Source organism: Oscarella lobularis, chromosome 3, assembly GCF_947507565.1.
Source record: "Oscarella lobularis chromosome 3, ooOscLobu1.1, whole genome shotgun sequence".
Lineage (NCBI taxonomy): Eukaryota > Metazoa > Porifera > Homoscleromorpha > Homosclerophorida > Oscarellidae > Oscarella > Oscarella lobularis.
Genome location: NC_089177.1, coordinates 2,610,148 through 2,629,428, shown reverse-complemented (window position 1 = coordinate 2,629,428; position 19,281 = coordinate 2,610,148). Strand labels below are relative to the sequence as shown.

The 19,281-nt window shown below is 46.1% G+C and overlaps 4 protein-coding genes and 1 pseudogene across 4 annotated transcripts; 3 read left to right on the top strand and 2 right to left on the bottom strand.

The window, feature by feature from the left end:
• Nucleotides 1-63: 63 nt before the first annotated feature.
• LOC136184483 (uncharacterized) lies at nt 64-3,795 on the bottom strand. Its single transcript, XM_065971387.1, has 12 exons — nt 3,720-3,795; nt 3,513-3,671; nt 3,415-3,463; nt 1,564-1,608; nt 1,456-1,507; nt 1,356-1,382; nt 1,236-1,294; nt 1,123-1,189; nt 591-1,046; nt 385-478; nt 212-332; nt 64-108 (listed from the first exon to the last, which is right to left on the bottom strand). The coding sequence occupies exons 1-12, from the start codon at nt 3,749-3,751 to the stop codon at nt 64-66; spliced, it is 1,206 nt and encodes a 401-aa protein (XP_065827459.1). The 5' UTR covers nt 3,752-3,795.
• Nucleotides 3,796-5,695: 1,900 nt separating this feature from the next.
• On the bottom strand, nt 5,696-7,726 carry LOC136184482 (crooked neck-like protein 1; annotated as a pseudogene).
• A 3,135-nt stretch (nt 7,727-10,861) lies between these two features.
• Nucleotides 10,862-12,710, top strand: LOC136184567 (uncharacterized). The gene is made up of 2 exons (XM_065971477.1): nt 10,862-11,474; nt 11,534-12,710. Exons 1-2 carry the CDS (start codon nt 10,895-10,897, stop codon nt 12,574-12,576), a joined length of 1,623 nt encoding a protein of 540 aa, XP_065827549.1. The 5' UTR covers nt 10,862-10,894; the 3' UTR covers nt 12,577-12,710.
• A 38-nt stretch (nt 12,711-12,748) lies between these two features.
• LOC136184560 (uncharacterized) lies at nt 12,749-15,509 on the top strand. The gene has a single exon (XM_065971470.1). The coding sequence runs from the start codon at nt 12,780-12,782 to the stop codon at nt 15,405-15,407; it is 2,628 nt and encodes an 875-aa protein (XP_065827542.1). The 5' UTR covers nt 12,749-12,779; the 3' UTR covers nt 15,408-15,509.
• A 964-nt stretch (nt 15,510-16,473) lies between these two features.
• LOC136184481 (uncharacterized) lies at nt 16,474-19,117 on the top strand. The gene has a single exon (XM_065971386.1). It carries the CDS (start codon nt 16,474-16,476, stop codon nt 19,093-19,095), a length of 2,622 nt encoding a protein of 873 aa, XP_065827458.1. The 3' UTR covers nt 19,096-19,117.
• The last annotated feature ends 164 nt before the right edge of the window (nt 19,118-19,281 follow it).

The window sequence follows — 19,281 nt, the reverse complement described above, 5'->3', positions numbered from 1 at the left end:
ATAAAGGGTTAATTAATTAATTAACAGTAACCAACAAATGACAATAGGAATAGTAACGACAAATCATACTCTCTCCACAATTCCCTCTTTTTGCTTCATTTTGTACACCTTGAGTTAAGGTAGACGCAATGAAAATTACGAAAGATCATTGCCTAAAATCTTTTGCGACGAGAAAATATATTTCTGATGTAATAAATGTTTTAAGCAAAACATCTTCTTTCTCGGTAAGAAGTCCTTTGACAATATAGTATGCAGTTCTGACGGCGGAGGGTCTTTCTGGATTCATCTCTGCCGAAGTTGGTGTAATACCGGTTAGATCAGGATTGTCCAGTCTGCAAAATGACAAAATTAAACAATAATTTATTAAATATTAATGTATTTTACTTGTATTCCAAGAATTCCTTGAATAACCCGATGGCATTTGGATAGGGAGCACGAGTATTAGCTCTCCCGATTCTCTCGCTTGCTTCCCAGAGAACTGTTGAATGTAAAAGCAAGATAAACTGGCGATAAGGAAAAATTGCTTTGTAGCTTACACTGTACTTGCATTATTAATTCATATTAAGAATATAATTTAAGATTTAGCCTACCTTCCGCCGCTGCCTCGAGAAACTCTCGCCCGGTCAAATCAAAAATGTTGTCGTCGAACGTCGACGCCGTATCAGCAGCATCCATCTGAGCCGCCGCCGCCGCATCCATCTGAGCCGCATCAATCTGAGCCTCCGCCTCCGCATCAATCTGAGCCTCCGCCTCCGCATCAATCTGAGCCTCCGCCTCCGCATCAATCTGAGCCTCCGCCTCCGCATCAATCTGAGCCTCCGCCTCCGCATCAATCTGGGCCGACGCCGCCGCATCCATCTGAGCCGACGCCGCCGTATCCATCTCAGAAGACGCCGCCGCCGCCACTTGAACCCCCACGTCGGTTGTCGACGCCGCCACTTCAACGCCGAAGTCAGCTGTCGACGCCGTTTCACATTGACTTTCGGCGTCGGTTGTGGACGCCGCCACCTGAACGTCGACGTCAGCTGTCGACGACGCTGAAACCACTGTCGGCGACGAAGCACAGACAAAGAAAGCAATCATTTATACAAACTCGTGTAGTCAGCTGACAGCAGGACCTACCGGTCAGAAGACCGCCCAGATTGCCAACCATTGGGGTTAGATGTTCCAGTATTGCAGCCGCGGTCTCCTAAATTCATCATGAAATGACTAAACGGCATTAAGTGGGCCAGTACCTTGGACGAAGCTTGCAGCGTCAGTAGCAATTTGCAGGCTTCGTCCGCTAGCAACGCCGCTACAAGCATAAAGCACAGTCAAAAAATCAAATATATAGACTCGTCGACTGAAAGACGTACCACCCAACTCGTCCGATCGGACCGCCGCTACAAGCGCACAGAACAAAGAAAAGAAACAATATTTTGTTCAATTAAACGTATATTAGTCAGCAGGACTTACCGGTGCCTCCTTCGGTCGACAAGGAAGAATGTTTAACGTCAAAAGTTGATCTCTGCAAATGTTTACTTTATTAGAGCAAATTCGCCGCCTTAACATCCGCAACCTTACACTTGGCTTCTTTCGAGGATCGTCCGCCGGTCTATTTTTCCGTATCTACAAATATTGCAATATTGGTGTTCATTTTTTCCAAAAAAGCTCAGCACTAAAATGTTCTAAACCTAAAGGCTCACTTTTTACATCTAAGGACAATAACTCTAAAGATGACGGTTCAGCAGAGGGGCTCATTCTATACAGTTGTGAGAGATAGGCTTGGGTCTATAATCGATGGGCTCGTTCTACAGTTGAAGAGCTCATTTCTACATTTGAGAGACTCACAGAGCATCTGTGTGTATATATGTACAGTGTAAGGGAAAAAGTTAAGGTATATATTCTATATATATATATCCTAATTGTGTATATACCAGGGTTCTGCCCACATGGGTCGGCATGGGTCGCCCCAACCCTCACTCCCCTATCGCCGACCCATACTACTATAAAAACGTTATGGAAGCCCGTAGCTTGCAATAATTACAGCCGGATACATCGTCTAAAACAAATTTAAAATGGTGCAAGACCTACTTCCCACACTGAAATTCTCGGCAGATTCCTGTATTGTGGTATACCCGGTATTTGTGTCATAATTCACGACGCAACTTAAATCTGTTTAAAAATGATGCGCAGCAATTACTGAACTGCGATCAGCAAAAAATGATCGTTGCGTGGTCTCAATTTTTTGTTTTTGTTGGGCGTGAATTTTCGTTTTGATCGCGTTCATTTTTTGCGGGGCGTAGATCATGTTTGATTTCATCGCAACGAACGCATACCATCAAAACGAAAAATCAATTGCGAGTGAATTTTTCAATTAGTAAGTTTAGAGAAGAAAAGGAGCGAGACTTTCGTATTTAATTGAATACCTTGACTAGATACCGCATTTGTATTGTTAACAGTCTCAACTCAATAACTTTACTGTGACAAGTGTCTTCAATTCGTTGCGCGCGAGCGGCGCTTGCGATTCAGGCGCAAGGAATTAACGCCACTCGCGCATAAAAGTGTTGGCGGGAACGCCCACGTTCGTTGCGCGCGAGCTGCGCTTGCGGTTGAGGCGCAAGAAACGCCACTCGCGCATAAAAAGTACTTTGTAATGTTGGCGGGAACGCCCACTTTCGAGGGGTAAGTGTCTCCCTTTCGTTGCGCGCGAGAGGCGCTTGCGGTTCAGGCGCAAGAAACGCCACTCGCGCATAAAAACTAGCGAAAGCCCACTTTTGACACACTTAAAATTTTCTCGGACAATTTTAAATCTTGGACGATTTTCAAAAATTGTCTCGGACAATTTCAAAAAGTGTCTCGGACAATTCTAAAAATTGTTTCAAGACAATTCTAAAATTTCTCGCGCATCAAAACCGCCTCAAAACTGTGTTGCCCGTTCTTTCGCCCCAAAACTCGATCGCTCGCTTCAAAACAAAACAGTATCTTTGATCACAAGTGTATCTTGATCACATGGTATCTGTGATCACAGGGGAATCTGTGATGACAAGGGTATCTGTGATCACAGAGGAATCTGTGATCACAGGGTATCTGTGATCACAAGGACATCTGTGATCACAGGGTATCTGTGATCACAGAGGGGCATCTGTGATCACAGGGTATCTGTCATCAAAGAGGAATATCACAGGGCAATTTTAAAAATTGTTTCAGGACAATTTTAAAAATCGTCCAAGACAATTTTTAAAATGGTCTAAGACAATTTTATGAATCGTCCAAGGCAAGATTTTAAAATTGTCTAGGACCATTTTAAAATTGCGTATTATGTCTATCCTTCCAGACCTTCCCACACTGAAAAAATTCTCTGATATACAGAGTAACAGAAAGAGGCAGCTCGGTAGCCGAGGGCTCTATGTTGAAGCAGGCGAATTTCCTCACCTGCGTGGTCTTAAGGAATTTTCCGCGCTTCGGCGGGCATTGAAAATATCTAAGCGAAAATTTCTATGAAAAAGATCCCCGAGAACAGCTTTGCTTACCGTATCTTGTCGAAACAGCCATCGCACCCATCTCTTGCATCCTTTTCGAGTTCGATTCCGGCCATTTCATTTAACCTTCCTGGTACTTTGCCGACGAATCGAATTATTCCTCTTCTCGGAGTCGGTTCTAAGGTATCAACCACATCGCCCTTCTCGAATCTAATAAAAAAATTATCACGATGTCACGTGAAGGACGAAGCGGACGACTTCGGTTCAGTCGTTTTCGTTTTCGCCGCCATGATTCGTACGCCCGTATAAGCACGCGGTTGGCACACATGCCCAATCCCGCCCAATCCAGGGTAAAAAAGATGCATTCAATTTAAAAACACGTGGACGCACGAACATGAAGAAAAGAACAAAGAAGAGAAAAAAATCGACTTCCTAAACATCCTGCGGTTCGCTCTTGACGATTATTTCGCTGCCAAACGACGGCGGTTTTGCGTGGGAAGGAGTCGGACGAATGACTGGTCGTGGGACGATCACGTGGCTGTTGTTGATCCGGAGAAACATGCGGATCAACCATGATAGATAGCATAAACGGACTCACCGTTCCACTTTCGAGAAATAAAGGCGGTCTCACATAGGCCGGGGGCAGACGGCTTACTAAAACGTCAACACATATAAGCATGATTCATAAAGCGTTTTTTACACTCGAAGGACATTTTGTCCAGGGTTCTTTTGGCGCTTGAATAGCGGGGGGTTCGAACCTGTTTGAACGTGCGAGGAGTATCCCTATACAATGATGGCACGCTTTGTTTTGGGCTCAGCTCGTCGTCGTCACTAGAAAACCTAACCATGAAAAAAGATGTTCGATTCTGAGAAATAAACTGATTTATTTGCCCGATTTTCTGTACGAGTCTGGTCAGTCAATTTCGTCATCGCTGTGCAAAAGTACCTTTCGATCAATGGGCTCCACCGGCAGAACTTGACTGCCCTCTCTGAAATATTAATTATTGAAACCCAATTCTATTATAGATACTCTAAGTCAAATTGTGACATAAAGCGTCACAGTCGGAATAAATATACCGAATGCAGGCGGAGTACGACACCGCCTGACGGAATATATATACCGCTTGCCGGCGGAGTACGAACATCGCCTGACGGAATATATTTACCGCCTGCAGGCGGAGTACGAACAACGCCTGAAAGAATATATATACCGCCTTCAGGCGGAGTACGAACGCCGCCTGACGGAATATATATACCGCCTGCCGGCGGAATACGAACGCCGCCTGACGGAATATATATATACCGCTTGCCGGCGGAGTACGAACATCGCCTGACAGAATATATATACCGCCTAACAGCGGAGTACGAACACCGCCTGCAGGCGGAGTACGACCAATGCCTGCCGAATATATACACCGCCTGCAGGCGGAGTACGAACAACGTCTGCCGGAATATATATACCGCCTGCCGGCGAAGTATGAAGACCACCTGACGGAATATATATATACCGCCTGCAGGCGGAGTACGAACACCGCCTGACGGAATATATATACTGCCTGCAGGCAGAGTACAAACATCGCCTGACGGAATATATATACCGCCTGCAGGCGGAGTACGAACATTGCCTAACGGAATATAAATACCGCCCGCAGGCGGAGTACGAACATCGCCTGACGAAATTTATATACCGTCTGCAGGCGGAGTACGAACATCCCCTGACGGAATATATATACCGCCTACCGGCGGAGTACGAACAATGCCTGACGGAATATATATACCGCTTGCCGGCGGAGTACAAACAGTGCCTGACGGAATATCTAAACGCTGGAAACATGTTTCCCTATCAAATAAATAAACGCTGGAAACATGTTTCCCTACCTAATGAATAAACATGTGCTCCTACCTAATGAATAAGCGCTGAAAACATGTTTCCCTACAATAAACGATGGAAACATGTTTCCCTACCTAATGGAAACATGTTTCCATACCTAATGATTAAACGCTGGAAACATGTTCCCCTACCTAATGAATAAACGCTGGAAACATGTTCCCCTACCTAATGAATAAACGCTGGAAACATGTTTCCCTACCTAATGAATAAACGCTGGAAACATGCGTCCCTACCAAATAAATAAACGCTGGAAACATGTTTCCCTACCTAATGAAAAAACGCTGAAAACATGTTTCTCTACCTAATATAAATCCGGTCGCTTAGAAAAAGCCCTACAAAATCATCATATGTATACGAGAATTTTTCGCTCTTGAGGCAGATTTTTCTGTCTGATATCAAACTGAGCCTACCAAAGCCAAATCTTGGCAAACGTGAACTATTTTGCAAAAGGACAGGCAATGGTGCGTCTAAGTGCGACGAATCCTGCTTGAAACCAAAGACTTACTGTACTCGATGAGGAATTAAATCAACGCACGCCTTGTAAACGAGGCGAGTCCGGTCGACATCCTAAGAAGAGAGAGAGAATCAGTACAGGCAAATACAGAATTTTTAAAAAAATTATTGCCTTTGCTTCTAGTTTTTCAAACAAAGCGCAATTGATCCACAGATAGATGTATCTACGCCACAGCCGTTTTTCTTAAACTGGCTGGTAAAAAAAATCCCACATATTCTTCTACGACGCAAGCGACCTGAGAGGGCGGAACGTTTGCAATGGCTCTTTCGTAGATCTCCCGCGTGCTTTCGACGTTGCTCTCGGATTCCATTAGACGGAGATAATCGAACCAAGCGTCGTAGTTTTCGTGGTTCGCTTTTACTTCCTTATGAACAGACCCACCGTTTCTATATGGTATATAATTATATTCTCCTCTAATAGTCGGTGCCACTGACTTCTTCGTATTGAAATTCGCTTCGGTTTTCCAAATATTGGCAGTGGTTTAGGATATATCTTTCATAGATTGTTCTGACACGTTCTATAGACTTCCTTGTATCTTAGCTCTAGCTTGATATAGGAGTGCCACGCCTAAGGAGAGAAACGATATGTCAAATGAAAGGCGAATAGAATTTTCAAGTGCCTGTTCATCGGGTTCCCACTCCATCCAACGTTCAAAGACTTGCCGAGCGCCAGCCACATTGCCAAGCATCTCCTCCATGTAGGAAAACTTGTACCTAAAGGAAGCACTTATGAGCCACTGGCTAACGCTTTATACAACGCAAGGTACATGTAAACTGAGGCCCCTTTTGAAGAAACGCTTCGTTTGACCGTTAAAATGTCAAAAAACGCGTCTCTTTCACGTAGCAAATTTTTAAAAATTTAAAAAGGTTACGACACTTGATACAAACCACACGGAAGACGGTGCTATGGAGGTTTATCCGGTACCAGAGGTATCTCACAGGCGCAGCGGAGCTATTGGACTAGGAAGGCCGGAGCCCTTGTCGGGTGAGGAGAATGACCGACCACCGGGCCATGATGGTCAAACCCTTGGGGAGAGTTTCCAACTCCCTTCTATCCTAGCCAAGAGCTCATGCTCCTGCTACTGATAAGTATATGGAAACGCTGGGTATATATATAACAACCCTGTCTGGGTCACTTCCACTGCAGCTGTTCACCACAAAAAGTGCGCTGATTGAACTAAAACCCCTCTCAATCGGCCGAAAATACGTTTCTGACCACAACCGCGAATGAATTTTGTCGCAAATCAATCTAGAAACGCGAAAAAACGAAAATAAAACGCGTGCCACGTACGCAAGACACGCCTTGTCACGCTACACATGACGTCAGTTGTAAGACGCATGACAAAATGGTCTATACCAGCAAGTAGAGGCGAAAAATCAGCCGCGAAGTAAATTGGAGATCTATTCTAAAGACATTCAGTCGCTATTTGGACGCGAAAAGCGAACGGATGCGTAGTAACGACGATATGCTTGATCAGCAAAATCTAGGTGATACATGGCGCCTCTATAACAGTCATAGCGAAACGTGCGCTACGCCCATAGTTTATATGCTACGCCTAAACGAGGATCAGGACTGAGTACAGGCGCGCCGCACGCCGGCACTCGTTCACTGAGTACTGGAGCACCGCGCGCGCGCTGGCTCTCGTCAAATTATCTGAGCGGGGGAGCTGCAATCCTTCAACGTTTCTCCGGGAATCTCAAAGACGTTTCGAACGCTACGTCTACTTACCAGAACTGGTTGACTCGCGGTAAGACGGTGACATCGATCGAATATATTCCTCGCGTGGTTCACTTGCTTGTACCATTCAACAAACACATAAATTATGACAACGCGCCAGTTTCGTTTCCCCTCCCACCTCATTTCCATTTCGGTTTCAACCAAACGGGAACGAAGCGCGAATCTTCATCGAGCGCCCGTTCGTATATGGATCTCGCTCTAGAAACGCGACGTAGAGTATGCTCGCTATAGAGAATTAATACGAGAGACCTTTGAAATTCGTTCTGGCTTTCCTCCCATTTGGCGTATTTGATCCAATTCGTTATCTGCAGTCGATTCTTTCGAATGTTATCCTCGTAGCCCTAAAGGAGTACGTGTAACGTCTCAAAACCACGCCCTCGCGAGCTGTACCTTTCTTTTTCGAAGTCGAAAATCCGCGAGCTCTTCCGGATCGGTTATTTTTTGCATTGGAGCCTAGTTTTATCGACTCTTTGCAAAGATCAGCGATCGTTTCGGATGCTCACCGGTTTGACGGCTTCGAGCTGGCGTTCCTTCGCTTCGCGAAGCTGTTCGGTCGTGATTCGCTGTGGCTAGAGTCACGGTACAGCGGTCGTGATTTGCGCATCAGCGGGCAATTTGTTCTTCACCTGATAAACAGACACTTTCTAAGAATATTTTGGTGACTGCTAGACCTGCCTGGGCGACTTTAGGCACATGTACGCTACGGCCTTGCTTCGTAGGACGGCCATTTTGACACGCTCTACACGTGATGTGTTTACATGTATGTACATATCCAGGCGCGACGTCATGATGATCATGATGACGTTCCAATAGGCTAACATGTATTCCGAATAATTTTAAAGCAGCTCCAAATGGGAATGTACGGCAGACGACACAAAAAAATCTACAGTACAATAATTTTTTTCTTGTACCATCGTGTGATTATAGCTGTTGACCACTGACCTAAATCTGAGGAGGGTCATCCATGTCAGATACCAAAGAAGTAGATCCATAGCTCGTACTTGAGTGAAAGGTCGTTCTAAGTCCTTGGTCTTCCGTTACTGGTGGCTGAGACGATCTGACTCTTGTCGCGGGCGCCGCATGATGCAGGTGGTGCTGCTGTGAGAGCTGTTCTTGCTGCTGCTGCAACAGCAATGGCGACGACGGCGACGACGATAATGGCGGCAGTAACGACGGCGATGGCGGGGGTAGCGATGGTGACGGAGAGTGCGATGGTGACGGCGACCGTGATGGCGACGACGACCGTGGTGGCGACGGTGGCGTCTGTACTGAACAGGGAGAGCTGGGAGATGCGGGATAACTAGCTGCTTAGTACTTGTAATTTCACTGTAATCCATCACAAGGAAGTCGTTCGGCCAGTCTCTTGTAATTTTACTGCAATTTATTACAAGAGAGTCTGTTGGCCAGTAATGAATAAACGATGGAAACATGTTTCTCTACCTAATAAATAAACGCTGGAAACATGTTCCCCTACCTAATGATTAAACGCTGGAAACATGTTTTTCTGCCTAATTAATAAACGCTGGAAACATGTTTCCCTACCTAATGAATGAATGCTGGAAACATGTTTCCCTACCTAATGAATAAACGCTGGAAACATGTTTTTCTGCCTAATGAATAAACACTGGAAACATGTTTCCATACCTAATGAAGAAACGCTGGTAACATGTTTCCCTATCTAATGAATAAACGCTGGAAACATGTTTCCCTATCTAATAAATAAACGCTGGAAACATGTTTCCCTATCTAATAAATAAACGCTGGAAACATGTTAGGTACTTCAGGTTGCTCAAAAATTCTATCATGGGCGGCGATGCCGGCGCGTTCATTTCTGCAGCAGCAGAGGCTATGATGAGCAGTACAGCAAGCGTGACTAGCTGACTCTGAATGAGCGGCAAATGAGGCGCGTGGTATTTTGACTACGGTAGAGAGGCGTTTCGCTTATTTTGACTGGTACCATAGTGAGCATTTAGGCGACTCACCACGAGAAAAATTGATACCGTCACGCCTCCCTACCACGTCTAGACAAAACACCGCTAGCACCTCATTCACACAGACACATCGCTCATTTCAGCGAGTCACAATGCTGAGCTCAGTGATACGTACTCAGGTACCGAGACAAAAATTCTTTTCCCTTTGCGACATCCTCGGCAACGATTATTCTCATTCTGGATTTCGAACTGATTTCATTCATGACTCTTACCGCTCTACCGCCTGAATAAATGAAGATCAGTCGAACAGTACGGCTGTCGGCGAATCCTCCTTTGGCAGCAGTTTCAAGAAGAAATAGCGTAGACTCTTCTCGGCGTCTGATGGTGGATGAGATAGTGGAAGAAGTAGATTTACGTTGTCGATGACGATCGTAGTACAGTCCATCCTCGAGTTATCCGGACCTCGGTTATCCGGCACTTCGTTTATCAGGCACAACGTGCGCACTCGATCGTCGCGCCAGAAATTTTCAAGAGGGGCTGCCTCCATAATCAGAGTCGAAGCGCCAAGCTCCTAAAGCTTTCTTTCACGGAATATCCGGGAGCACAAGAAAGGGCATGGCAAACAAGATCGATTTTTTGAAGCCGCCCGAACCGAGCTTTCTGAAGAAGATCAAGGAGAAGATCGGGTATAAGGAAGGCCCGAGCGTGTCAGAGAAGTTTCAGAAAGGCGAGGGACCCCTTGCTGATGACAATGACGTGGAGAGAGACGACGAGAGACCAGTCGTTGTACAGTTGAAGAAAGGCGACATGGATGAGGAAGAGGCAATGAGGTACGAGGAGTTCACGGGTCGGAAACGACAACTGGAGGACAGCTCTTCCAGTCGAGCCAAAAGTGAAAAATTGAGCTCGGTTTGCGTCCTTCGATTTGTTTTCTTTTGCAGCAAATAAACAGGATCGTAGGGAAGAAGGTCCTGAGCCGAACGATGGAAAACTTGTGTTCAGAAAACCTCCCAAAGGAAGTGGGAAGGAGAAGAAAGAGGCGAGCCGCGGCGGACAGAAAAGAAAAACGAGGAAGTCCAGTAAAATGCAAGAAGTGAACGATAGTAGACTGCTTTCATTTGATGATAGCGATGACGTAACTGAAGATTAGGGCAATCTTTGTTCCAGTACGTACATGCTGTAGACATATATAGGTAAATTAGACGGACATGTACATATATGGATGTATCAGAACCTGGGGGGCGATGTTTCCCTTATTTGGTTATGGTTCGGGGGGCGTATGGAAGGCGTATAGAAGGCGGGGAATTGCCGTCGGCTGACAGTGTTGTAGAACTTATACGCGACTCCAGGTGTCTTCAAAATGCATCGTATTGCTACTGCCTTTAGTCGACTTCGTTATCCAAGCTTGAAGCTGTGGTCTCCTAACCCGATGCCACCTGCCAGTGGCTACAATCGACTGCAATGGCAGGCTCCAGCTCCAAGTCACTGGCAACCTACGGCTTCTCGTGAAAAGAGAAGACTCGTGAGCGGGAACATTGCTGCTCGGTTTCCGGTAAGCCTGCTCGCAGCAGGTGCAGCCTCCATTGGCTCAAATGAATCGTCCCCGCCACCACAGCCGCCGGGGCTACCACGTACGTTGCAACTCACTGACGTTGCCAGCGAGCTAAATCGAAAGGGCCACCTGGCAGCGTTCGGTGTCATACGTCAGCTCGCGGAAAAAGGAGACGCCGATCTAAATAGTACGTTGGACGAGTATGGGAACACACCTGCACACTATTTGGCTTACATGGCTGACAAGCTTTCTGTGGAAGACGTCGTGTTTTTTATTGCAAAAGGTATCGATTTCTACGTACCAAATTGCTTTGGTGACACTCCCATCATGAGAGCGAGTCGCATTCACGTGAGCAAAGCCCCCATTGTTGAAATAATAAAGGGATGTGGTAAGAGCTAAAAATAGTTTGTTGACACGTTGTAACGATGTCTTGTTTGCTTAATTAAGGGAAAGACGGAGAAACCAAAGGCAGACCGCCAATCACGGGATGCGTCTATGATTGCTGGCACTCGTACGAAAGTTGGAATAACCCTAATGAAATCGATCAGATGATCCAAGAACGTATCATTACGCCATACCTTAGAGATAACATCGGATGGACGGCGTTTCATTATTTAGCCCGACACGGCATGCATAGCCAACTAAAGAAGCTTCATGATGTTGCCATTGCCGCTGCCGACGGAAGTGAAGCGAAAGCGAGAGAATTAATAAACGCCACAGATGGGTATGGGGATTCTCCCCTCTCAGACGCAGCCTACTGGGATAAATATGAAACGACAGAGCTTCTCTTAAATTTGGGAGCTAACCCTAACGTAGTGAACAAACTGGGTCAAACACCGGCGCACAGAGCAATAATTTCGAATCTGGACAATCCCTCTCTCAAAGTTGCCAAACTCCTTATTGATCGCACTGACATCCGCCACATGAGAGACATGCCATCGCAACTGGAACTTCATGAAGGCAAGCACATTCGAGAAATTATTGAGTACATTACAAGAAAGTCGGTTCACGCCCCATTCTTCACCCCTGTGGAAGAGACAAATGCAGATCTGGATGACAGTACTTCACCTAAAGAATCCTGTCAAAACGAAAACACAAACGTTCAATCAGAAGAAAGAACGCACTCGTCCAAACGCGAAAGATTTTCATTCTTACCTCTGTCAAGTCTGAGGCCGTCGCTTGTTCGGTCTTCAACATGGGAACAGAAGAGTTTCGTGCTCTCACAAAGGCTACTTCAAAACAAAGCACTAAAGGGTCATGCCAGTGGCCCAACGCCCCGAGGCAAACAGCCGCCATCCTCACCACGGACTCGAGCATCAACTTCTCGATTGAAGCGAACACTAACCAAAGCAAGATCTGTCAAGAAAGTGTATAAGGCAAAAGGGTGTAATACTGTTCTACAAGGAGAAAATCAATCAGTAACTATCTTTAGAACTAAAATTATTAATTTAAGATTAGATAGCGATAAAGAAACTTTGAAGCAGAGGTAGTTTTAGGTACATAGTGATACCGTAGATATATAAACTATGTTGAGAACAGAATAACAGCAAGACTGTAATCATTTGTCAGACAGAGATGTAGTACTACCAAAAACTTATTAGCGAGTGCATTGCATTTTTCGTAAACGAGGACGTATGTTCTACTCAGACTGGTTCTCACGTGCACCCGATCTCATCTCATTGCTGCAGCGACCATGTCGTCTATTACACTGGCTCTCTGCTTACTCTGCTTTGTATTTCAGACCTCTCATGCCGATCAAGATGGCTTTGACTGTAAAATGAGACAGCTTGCAATCGAGTTTGCTCACAAAATACAGCCCTTTCGTACCAAAGATCATTTCCAGCAAATCGTCGATGCTTTGAACGGATCTCCCGAAGCTGCTAACTGTAGTCTCGCCCTTCCACTACATCTAGACGAGACGAAGTCAAGATTTGCTCTCTTTGACTCGCCAGCTGCAACTGCAATGTACTACGTCGACGCTACAAAGGGTAGTGACTCCAATGCAGGTACGATGGACAAACCCTTCAAATCGATTGCTCACGCCGTCCAAGTCAGTCGCTCCGCTTCATCACCGACGACTATTCTGCTTCGAGCCGGAACGTTCTACCTAAACAAAACGATTGAACTTGGACCAGAAGACAGTGGACTCACTTTACAAAACTATAATGGAGAAGAAGTGTGGATTAGCGGAGCAAAGCCAATTGCACCCCAATGGAAAGCGTTCAACGTATCTAAGAAAAATACGACAATCGAATGGATAGTCGAGCAAAACGCGAACGACATAAGGGGTGCTGGATCGAATACGATAATCAATTCTACGTACAAGACGTGGCAAGAGTGCGAGTCTATGTGCAAGGCTAACGGTAGTTGCAACGTCTGGACCTGGCACGACCAAACTACGGGTAATAAATGGGCGTACAAATGCGTTTTTCGCAACGACGGCGTCTGGAAACCTAGGGTGCAAGAACACCACGTGAGCGGTTACAAAAAAGCATTCGTACCCCCAAATATCTACGTGGCAGACCTAGCAAGTATAGCGGCAGTGCCCGGACTGCGTCTCAATGGACATCGAGCTATACGAGCTCGATATCCGAACGCTGATCCCGAACTTGGATTTGGTTCAGAGATGAAAGCTGCCGCGTGGAATGCACCAGTCATTCCTCAAAAACCTGACAAGGATTTTCAACCGGAGAAACCGTTTCGCAATACTTCCAATTCGTTTCAATATTACACACTAGGAATCGGAGGTCCGTGTAAGAACTTCGATCCACCGGCGGGATACTGGTGCAGCAGTAACGTCGAGGGAGGAGGAGCCAACACGTACACCATTCCCTCTGGAATGGTTGCTAATCTTACCAATATGCCGTACAAAAACGCCACCGGAGCCATTATACAGGCTTGGCGACCCGGACATTGGGCATCGTGGATGTTCGAAGTGGGCGACTACGATCGAGAAACGGGTAACTTTACTTTTAGTAAGGGCGGCTTTCAGGGAGCGCGAGGCCGAGCTGAAGGAGACGAGTACTATATTGAGAATGTTTTTGAAGAGCTCGACTATCCTGGCGAATACTACTACGACGAAGTCAACCGAAAACTCTATCTTTTCTACAACGGAACGGGCATGCCACCGACTGACATTCAATTCGCCGTCACTAATGTGAAAACTCTCGTGCGGATAATGGGAACGCAACAGAAACCCGTCGTTGACTTGACTATGCGCGGAATTGGTTTTCGCGACACCGCATATACGTACATGGATCCGCACGGTATGCCGTCGGGTGGCGATTGGGCTTTAGAACGTATGGGAGCCGTATTCGTTGAGGGAACCATGAACTTTACTGTCGATTCATGTCTATTCGAACGACTTGACGGCAACGCCATCATGCTATCGGGCTACAATCGCTACGCTACCGTTCAAAAGTCCGACTTTTCTTGGCTTGGAAGTACGGCGATAGCGTCGTGGGGATATACAAATGGGTCCGATATCGTTGGAATGGGACCTGACGGAACCGAAGGAAATCAACCCAGATTTAATCAAATTCTCTATAATTTTGTTCGCGAACTAGGCATATGGGAGAAACAATCGTCGTTCTACTTCCAAGCCAAATCGTGCCAAAATCTACTCAAAGGAAATATCTTTTTCAATGGACCGCGAGCGGGAATTAATTTTAACGATGGATTCGGCGGAGGATCGAACGTGACAGAAAATCTCCTATTCAACACGTGCCGCGAGTCAAGCGATCACGGCCCGTTCAACAGCTGGGATCGTCAGGTCTACGTCACTAAAGTAGCGGACGGCAAAACGCCGTCGCCAATAAAACAATACGACTACATAAATTACAATTTCGTCGTTGCTAATTACGGGAGCCTTTTTGGAATCGACAACGACGACGGAAGCACCTACTACGAAACCCATCACAATTTTATTTCCTATGGCGAGAGGGAGGCTTTGAAAAACGATTTTGGCGGTCATGATAATCATCACCATCATAATATTGATGCCTATTTACCCCTCGGTTTTGGTATCTGTCCTCAGCGAGCCGGACACGAAGACTTTTTCTACAATAATTCAGTAATTCTGCTAAAGGATGGGGATTACGGTAGAAGTGGGGCAATGTGCGGGGGACCGGGAACTGCGGGTAAGCCGGTTCTGCATGACAATAGGATCTATACACCTAACGGGAATGTGACTGAATGCAAGATGCCTTTGAAAAAGTGGCAAGCTCAATCAAAGGAAAATGACCCTGGGACAACCGCTGCCGTTTGGCCTAATGATGACGAACTTATTGGCTGGGCCCGCCAATTGCTCGGGACTCTCTAATTAACTCCGATTCCGTTTTTGACTGTGCACGCATTTTTTGTAGGGTAAATGTTGCGTATACCTAAGTGTGGGATTGATCATATGAAAGTATCCGCTGCCTTAGGCTGCTGTTTAGAAGAGCTCATAGGAGACATATTTTACCCATCTCTGACATCTACAAGCATACGTCATGGTGGATTGTCCATAAATGATGCATCTCGCTTCTCCAAAATTCGTCGTCTACGTCAAATTTAAAAAACTGCGCAAGTCTACGCAGGATCACGTGATTTCAAATATAATTTACATTATGTATGCTTTCACTTTAGAGGGGACTAGGGGATTTTGGGGAAAACGTACGCGGGGAACGCGTCCCACAGGCTCTCGCTAATGCTTCATTCTTCACTCGCGTTTGTTGGGGAAACTTGCCAGATGTTTCGCTTCGTCAACCAAGCTATTTGGCGAGGAAATGTGCAACGGCTGTTGTTGAGCCAGCGGTTTGTACCTTGGGAGAAAAGAGTGTATAGCTCTGTCAATAACAATTTCCTTCGCTATTCTTCTGCAGTCGCACCAGCAAAACACACATCGTTGTTTCTTGATTTCTATGGAATTCCCAACATCACTGCCATCCAGCAAGGTGCTCAAGCGCCGGAATTTCTACCAGAATCTCCCGAGAAAACACAAACCATGTCTGGATCAGTAAATCAGTGCGAGTTTATAGCAGAACACTGCAACACTGCTGTGCAAGGCAGCAACAACAAAGTGATCATAACTATAGTAACGAATCACATTACAAATTACTTTTTTTCTGGGGCGTATTTAATTCCAGCTACGTGTATTGGATTATTCATTCTGTACCGTCTACTTTGAACTTTTAGCCGAAATTAGAATTTGTTTTTCTTTTTTTTATTTAGTCAACATTTATCACCGAACCTGGTATCTCCGAGTCGCAACTCTATCCAAACCACTTCCAACTGTATTAGTCGAAATGACGTCAACAGCTATATTCTAAACGCAATTTCATTTCTGCATGCTCTACTCAGACTGGTTCTCACGTGCACCCGATCTCATCTCATTGCTGTAGCGACCCATGGCGTCTATAGCACTGGCTCTTTGCTTACTCTGCTTTGTATTTCAGACTTCTCATGCCAATCAAGACCGCTTTGACTGTAAAATGAGACAGCTTGCAATCGAGTTTGCTCACAAAATACAGTCCTTTCGTACCAAAGATCATTTCCAGCAAATCGTTGATGCTTTGAACGGATCTCCCGAAGCTGCTAACTGTAGTCTCACACTTCCACTACATCTAGACGACACAAAGTCAAGATTTGCTCTCTTTGATTCGCCAGCTGCAGCTACAATGTACTACGTCGACGCTACAAAGGGTAGTGACTCCAATGCAGGTACGATGAACAAACCCTTCAAAACGATTGCTCACGCCGTCCAAGTCAGTCGCTCCGCTTCATCACCGACGACTATTCTGCTTCGAGCCGGAACGTTCTACCTAAACGAAACGATTGAACTTGGACCAGAAGACAGTGGACTCACTTTACAAAACTATAATGGAGAAGAAGTGTGGATTAGCGGAGCAAAGCCAATTGCACCCCAATGGAAAGCGTTCAACGTATCTAAGAAAAACACAACAACAATCGAATGGATAGTCGAGCAAAACGCGAACGACGTAGCGCATGCTGGATCGAATGCGATAATCAATTCTACGTACAAGACGTGGCAAGAGTGCGAGTCTATGTGCAAGGCTAACGGTAGTTGCAACGTCTGGACCTGGCACGACCAACACACGGGTGAAAATTGGGTGTATAAGTGCGTTTTTCGCAACGACGGCGTCTGGCAACCAATGGCTCAAAACCACCACGTAAGCGGTTACAAAAAAGTAACTATACCCCAAAATATCTACGCGGCAGACCTAGCCGATATAGCGGCAGTGCCCGGACTGCGTCTCAATGGACATCGAGCTATACGAGCTCGATATCCGAATGCTGATCCCGAACTTGGATTCGGTTCAGAGATGAAGGCCACCGCGTGGAATGCCCCAATTCTTCCTCAAAAGCCTGACAAGGAGTTTCAACCGGAGAAACCGTTTCGCAATACTTCCGATTCGTTTCAATATTACACACTAGGAATCGGAGGTCCGTGTAAGAACTTTGATCCACCGGCGGGATACTGGTGTAGCAGTAACGTCGAGGGAGGGGGAGCCAATACGTACACCATTCCCTCTGGAATGGTTGCTAATCTTACCAATATGCCGTACAAAAACGCCACCGGAGCCATTATACAGGCTTGGCGACCCGGACATTGGGCATCGTGGATGTTCGAAGTGGGCGACTACGATCGAGAAACGGGTAACTTTACTTTTAGTAAGGGCGGCTTTCAGGGAGCGCGAGGCCGAGCCGAAGGAGACGAGTACTACATCGAGAACGTTTTTGAAGAGTTGGACTATCCTGGGGAATACTACTACGACGAGGTCAACCGAAAACTCTATCTTTTCTACAACGGAACGGGCATGCCACCGACTGACATTCAATTCGCCGTCACTAATGTGAAAACTCTCGTGCGGATAATGGGAACGCAACAGAAGCCCGTCGTTGACTTGACTATGCGCGGAATTGGTTTTCGCGACACCGCATATACGTACATGGATCCGCACGGTATGCCGTCGGGTGGCGATTGGGCTTTGGCACGTATGGGAGCCGTATTCGTTGAGGGAACCATGAACTTTACTGTCGATTCATGTCTATTCGAACGACTTGACGGCAACGCCATCATGCTATCGGGCTACAATCGCTACGCTACCGTTCAAAAGTCCGACTTTTCTTGGCTTGGAAGTACGGCGATAGCGTCGTGGGGATATACAAATGGGTCCGATATCGTTGGAATGGGACCTGACGGAACCGAAGGAAATCAACCCAGATTTAATCAAATTCTCTATAACTTTGTCCGCGAACTAGGCATATGGGAGAAACAATCGTCGTTCTACTTCCAAGCCAAATCGTGCCAAAATCTACTCAAAGGAAATATCTTTTTCAATGGACCGCGAGCGGGAATTAATTTTAACGATGGATTCGGCGGAGGATCAAACGTCACAGAAAATCTCCTATTCAACACGTGCCGCGAGTCAAGCGATCACGGCCCGTTCAACAGCTGGGATCGTCAGGTCTACGTCACCAAAGTAGCCGACGGCAAAACGCCATCGCCAATAAAACAATACGACTACATAAATTACAATTTCATCGTCGCTAACTACGGAGGCGACTTTGGAGTCGACAACGACGATGGAAGCGCCTACTACGAAACCCATCACAATTTTATTTCCTACGGTAAAAAGACGGCGTTGAAAAATAATTTCAACGGCCACGACAATCATCACCATCACAATATCGATGCCTATTTGCCCAGAGGATTTGGTATCTGTCCTCAGCGAGTCGGGCACGAAGACTATTTCTATAACAATTCGGTGATTTTGCTACAGGACGGGGATTACGGAAGAAGCCCGGCAAATTGTAACGCCGAACCGGGTAGGCCGGTATTGCACGACAATAAGATTTATGCACCTAATGGAAATGTGACCGAATGCAAGATGCCTTTGAAAGAGTGGCAAGCTCAATCAAAGGAAAATGATCCCGGGACAATCGCTGCCGTTTGGCCCGATGATGACGAGCTCATTGGCTGGGCTCGTCAACTGCTCGGTCTCTAAGGTACCGCGCGTAACCAGGAGTGTACTGTATGCTTGTGTAGATGCTGCCTTGTATGAGTGTGTGACTGCGCTGAAAATCGAGCCTGCTCGTCTGCTGTTCTAAGAGCTCACAGACCAACCTACCTCCACGCAAATCGAGTTGTCCGATGTCCACAAATGAAGGTAGAAGCAGAGATGTCTGGCATG

What these genes read in the sequence shown, in the direction of transcription:
- LOC136184567 (XM_065971477.1), top strand. Translation starts at nt 10,895, where the DNA reads ATGCATCGTATTGCTACTGCCTTTAGTCGACTTCGTTATCCAAGCTTG. An exon ending in TGAAATAATAAAGGGATGTG is followed by an intron (nt 11,475 to 11,533) that starts GTAAGAGCTAAA and finishes TGCTTAATTAAG; the next exon opens with GGAAAGACGGAGAAACCAAA.
- LOC136184560 (XM_065971470.1), top strand. Translation starts at nt 12,780, where the DNA reads ATGTCGTCTATTACACTGGCTCTCTGCTTACTCTGCTTTGTATTTCAG.
- LOC136184483 (XM_065971387.1), bottom strand. Translation starts at nt 3,751, where the DNA reads ATGGCGGCGAAAACGAAAACGACTGAACCGAA. An exon ending in ATCCTCGAAAGAAGCCAAGT is followed by an intron (nt 1,508 to 1,563) that starts GTAAGGTTGCGG and finishes AAACATTTGCAG; the next exon opens with AGATCAACTTTTGACGTTAA. An exon ending in CGCTGCAAGCTTCGTCCAAG is followed by an intron (nt 1,190 to 1,235) that starts GTACTGGCCCAC and finishes TGATGAATTTAG; the next exon opens with GAGACCGCGGCTGCAATACT.
- LOC136184481 (XM_065971386.1), top strand. Translation starts at nt 16,474, where the DNA reads ATGGCGTCTATAGCACTGGCTCTTTGCTTACTCTGCTTTGTATTTCAG.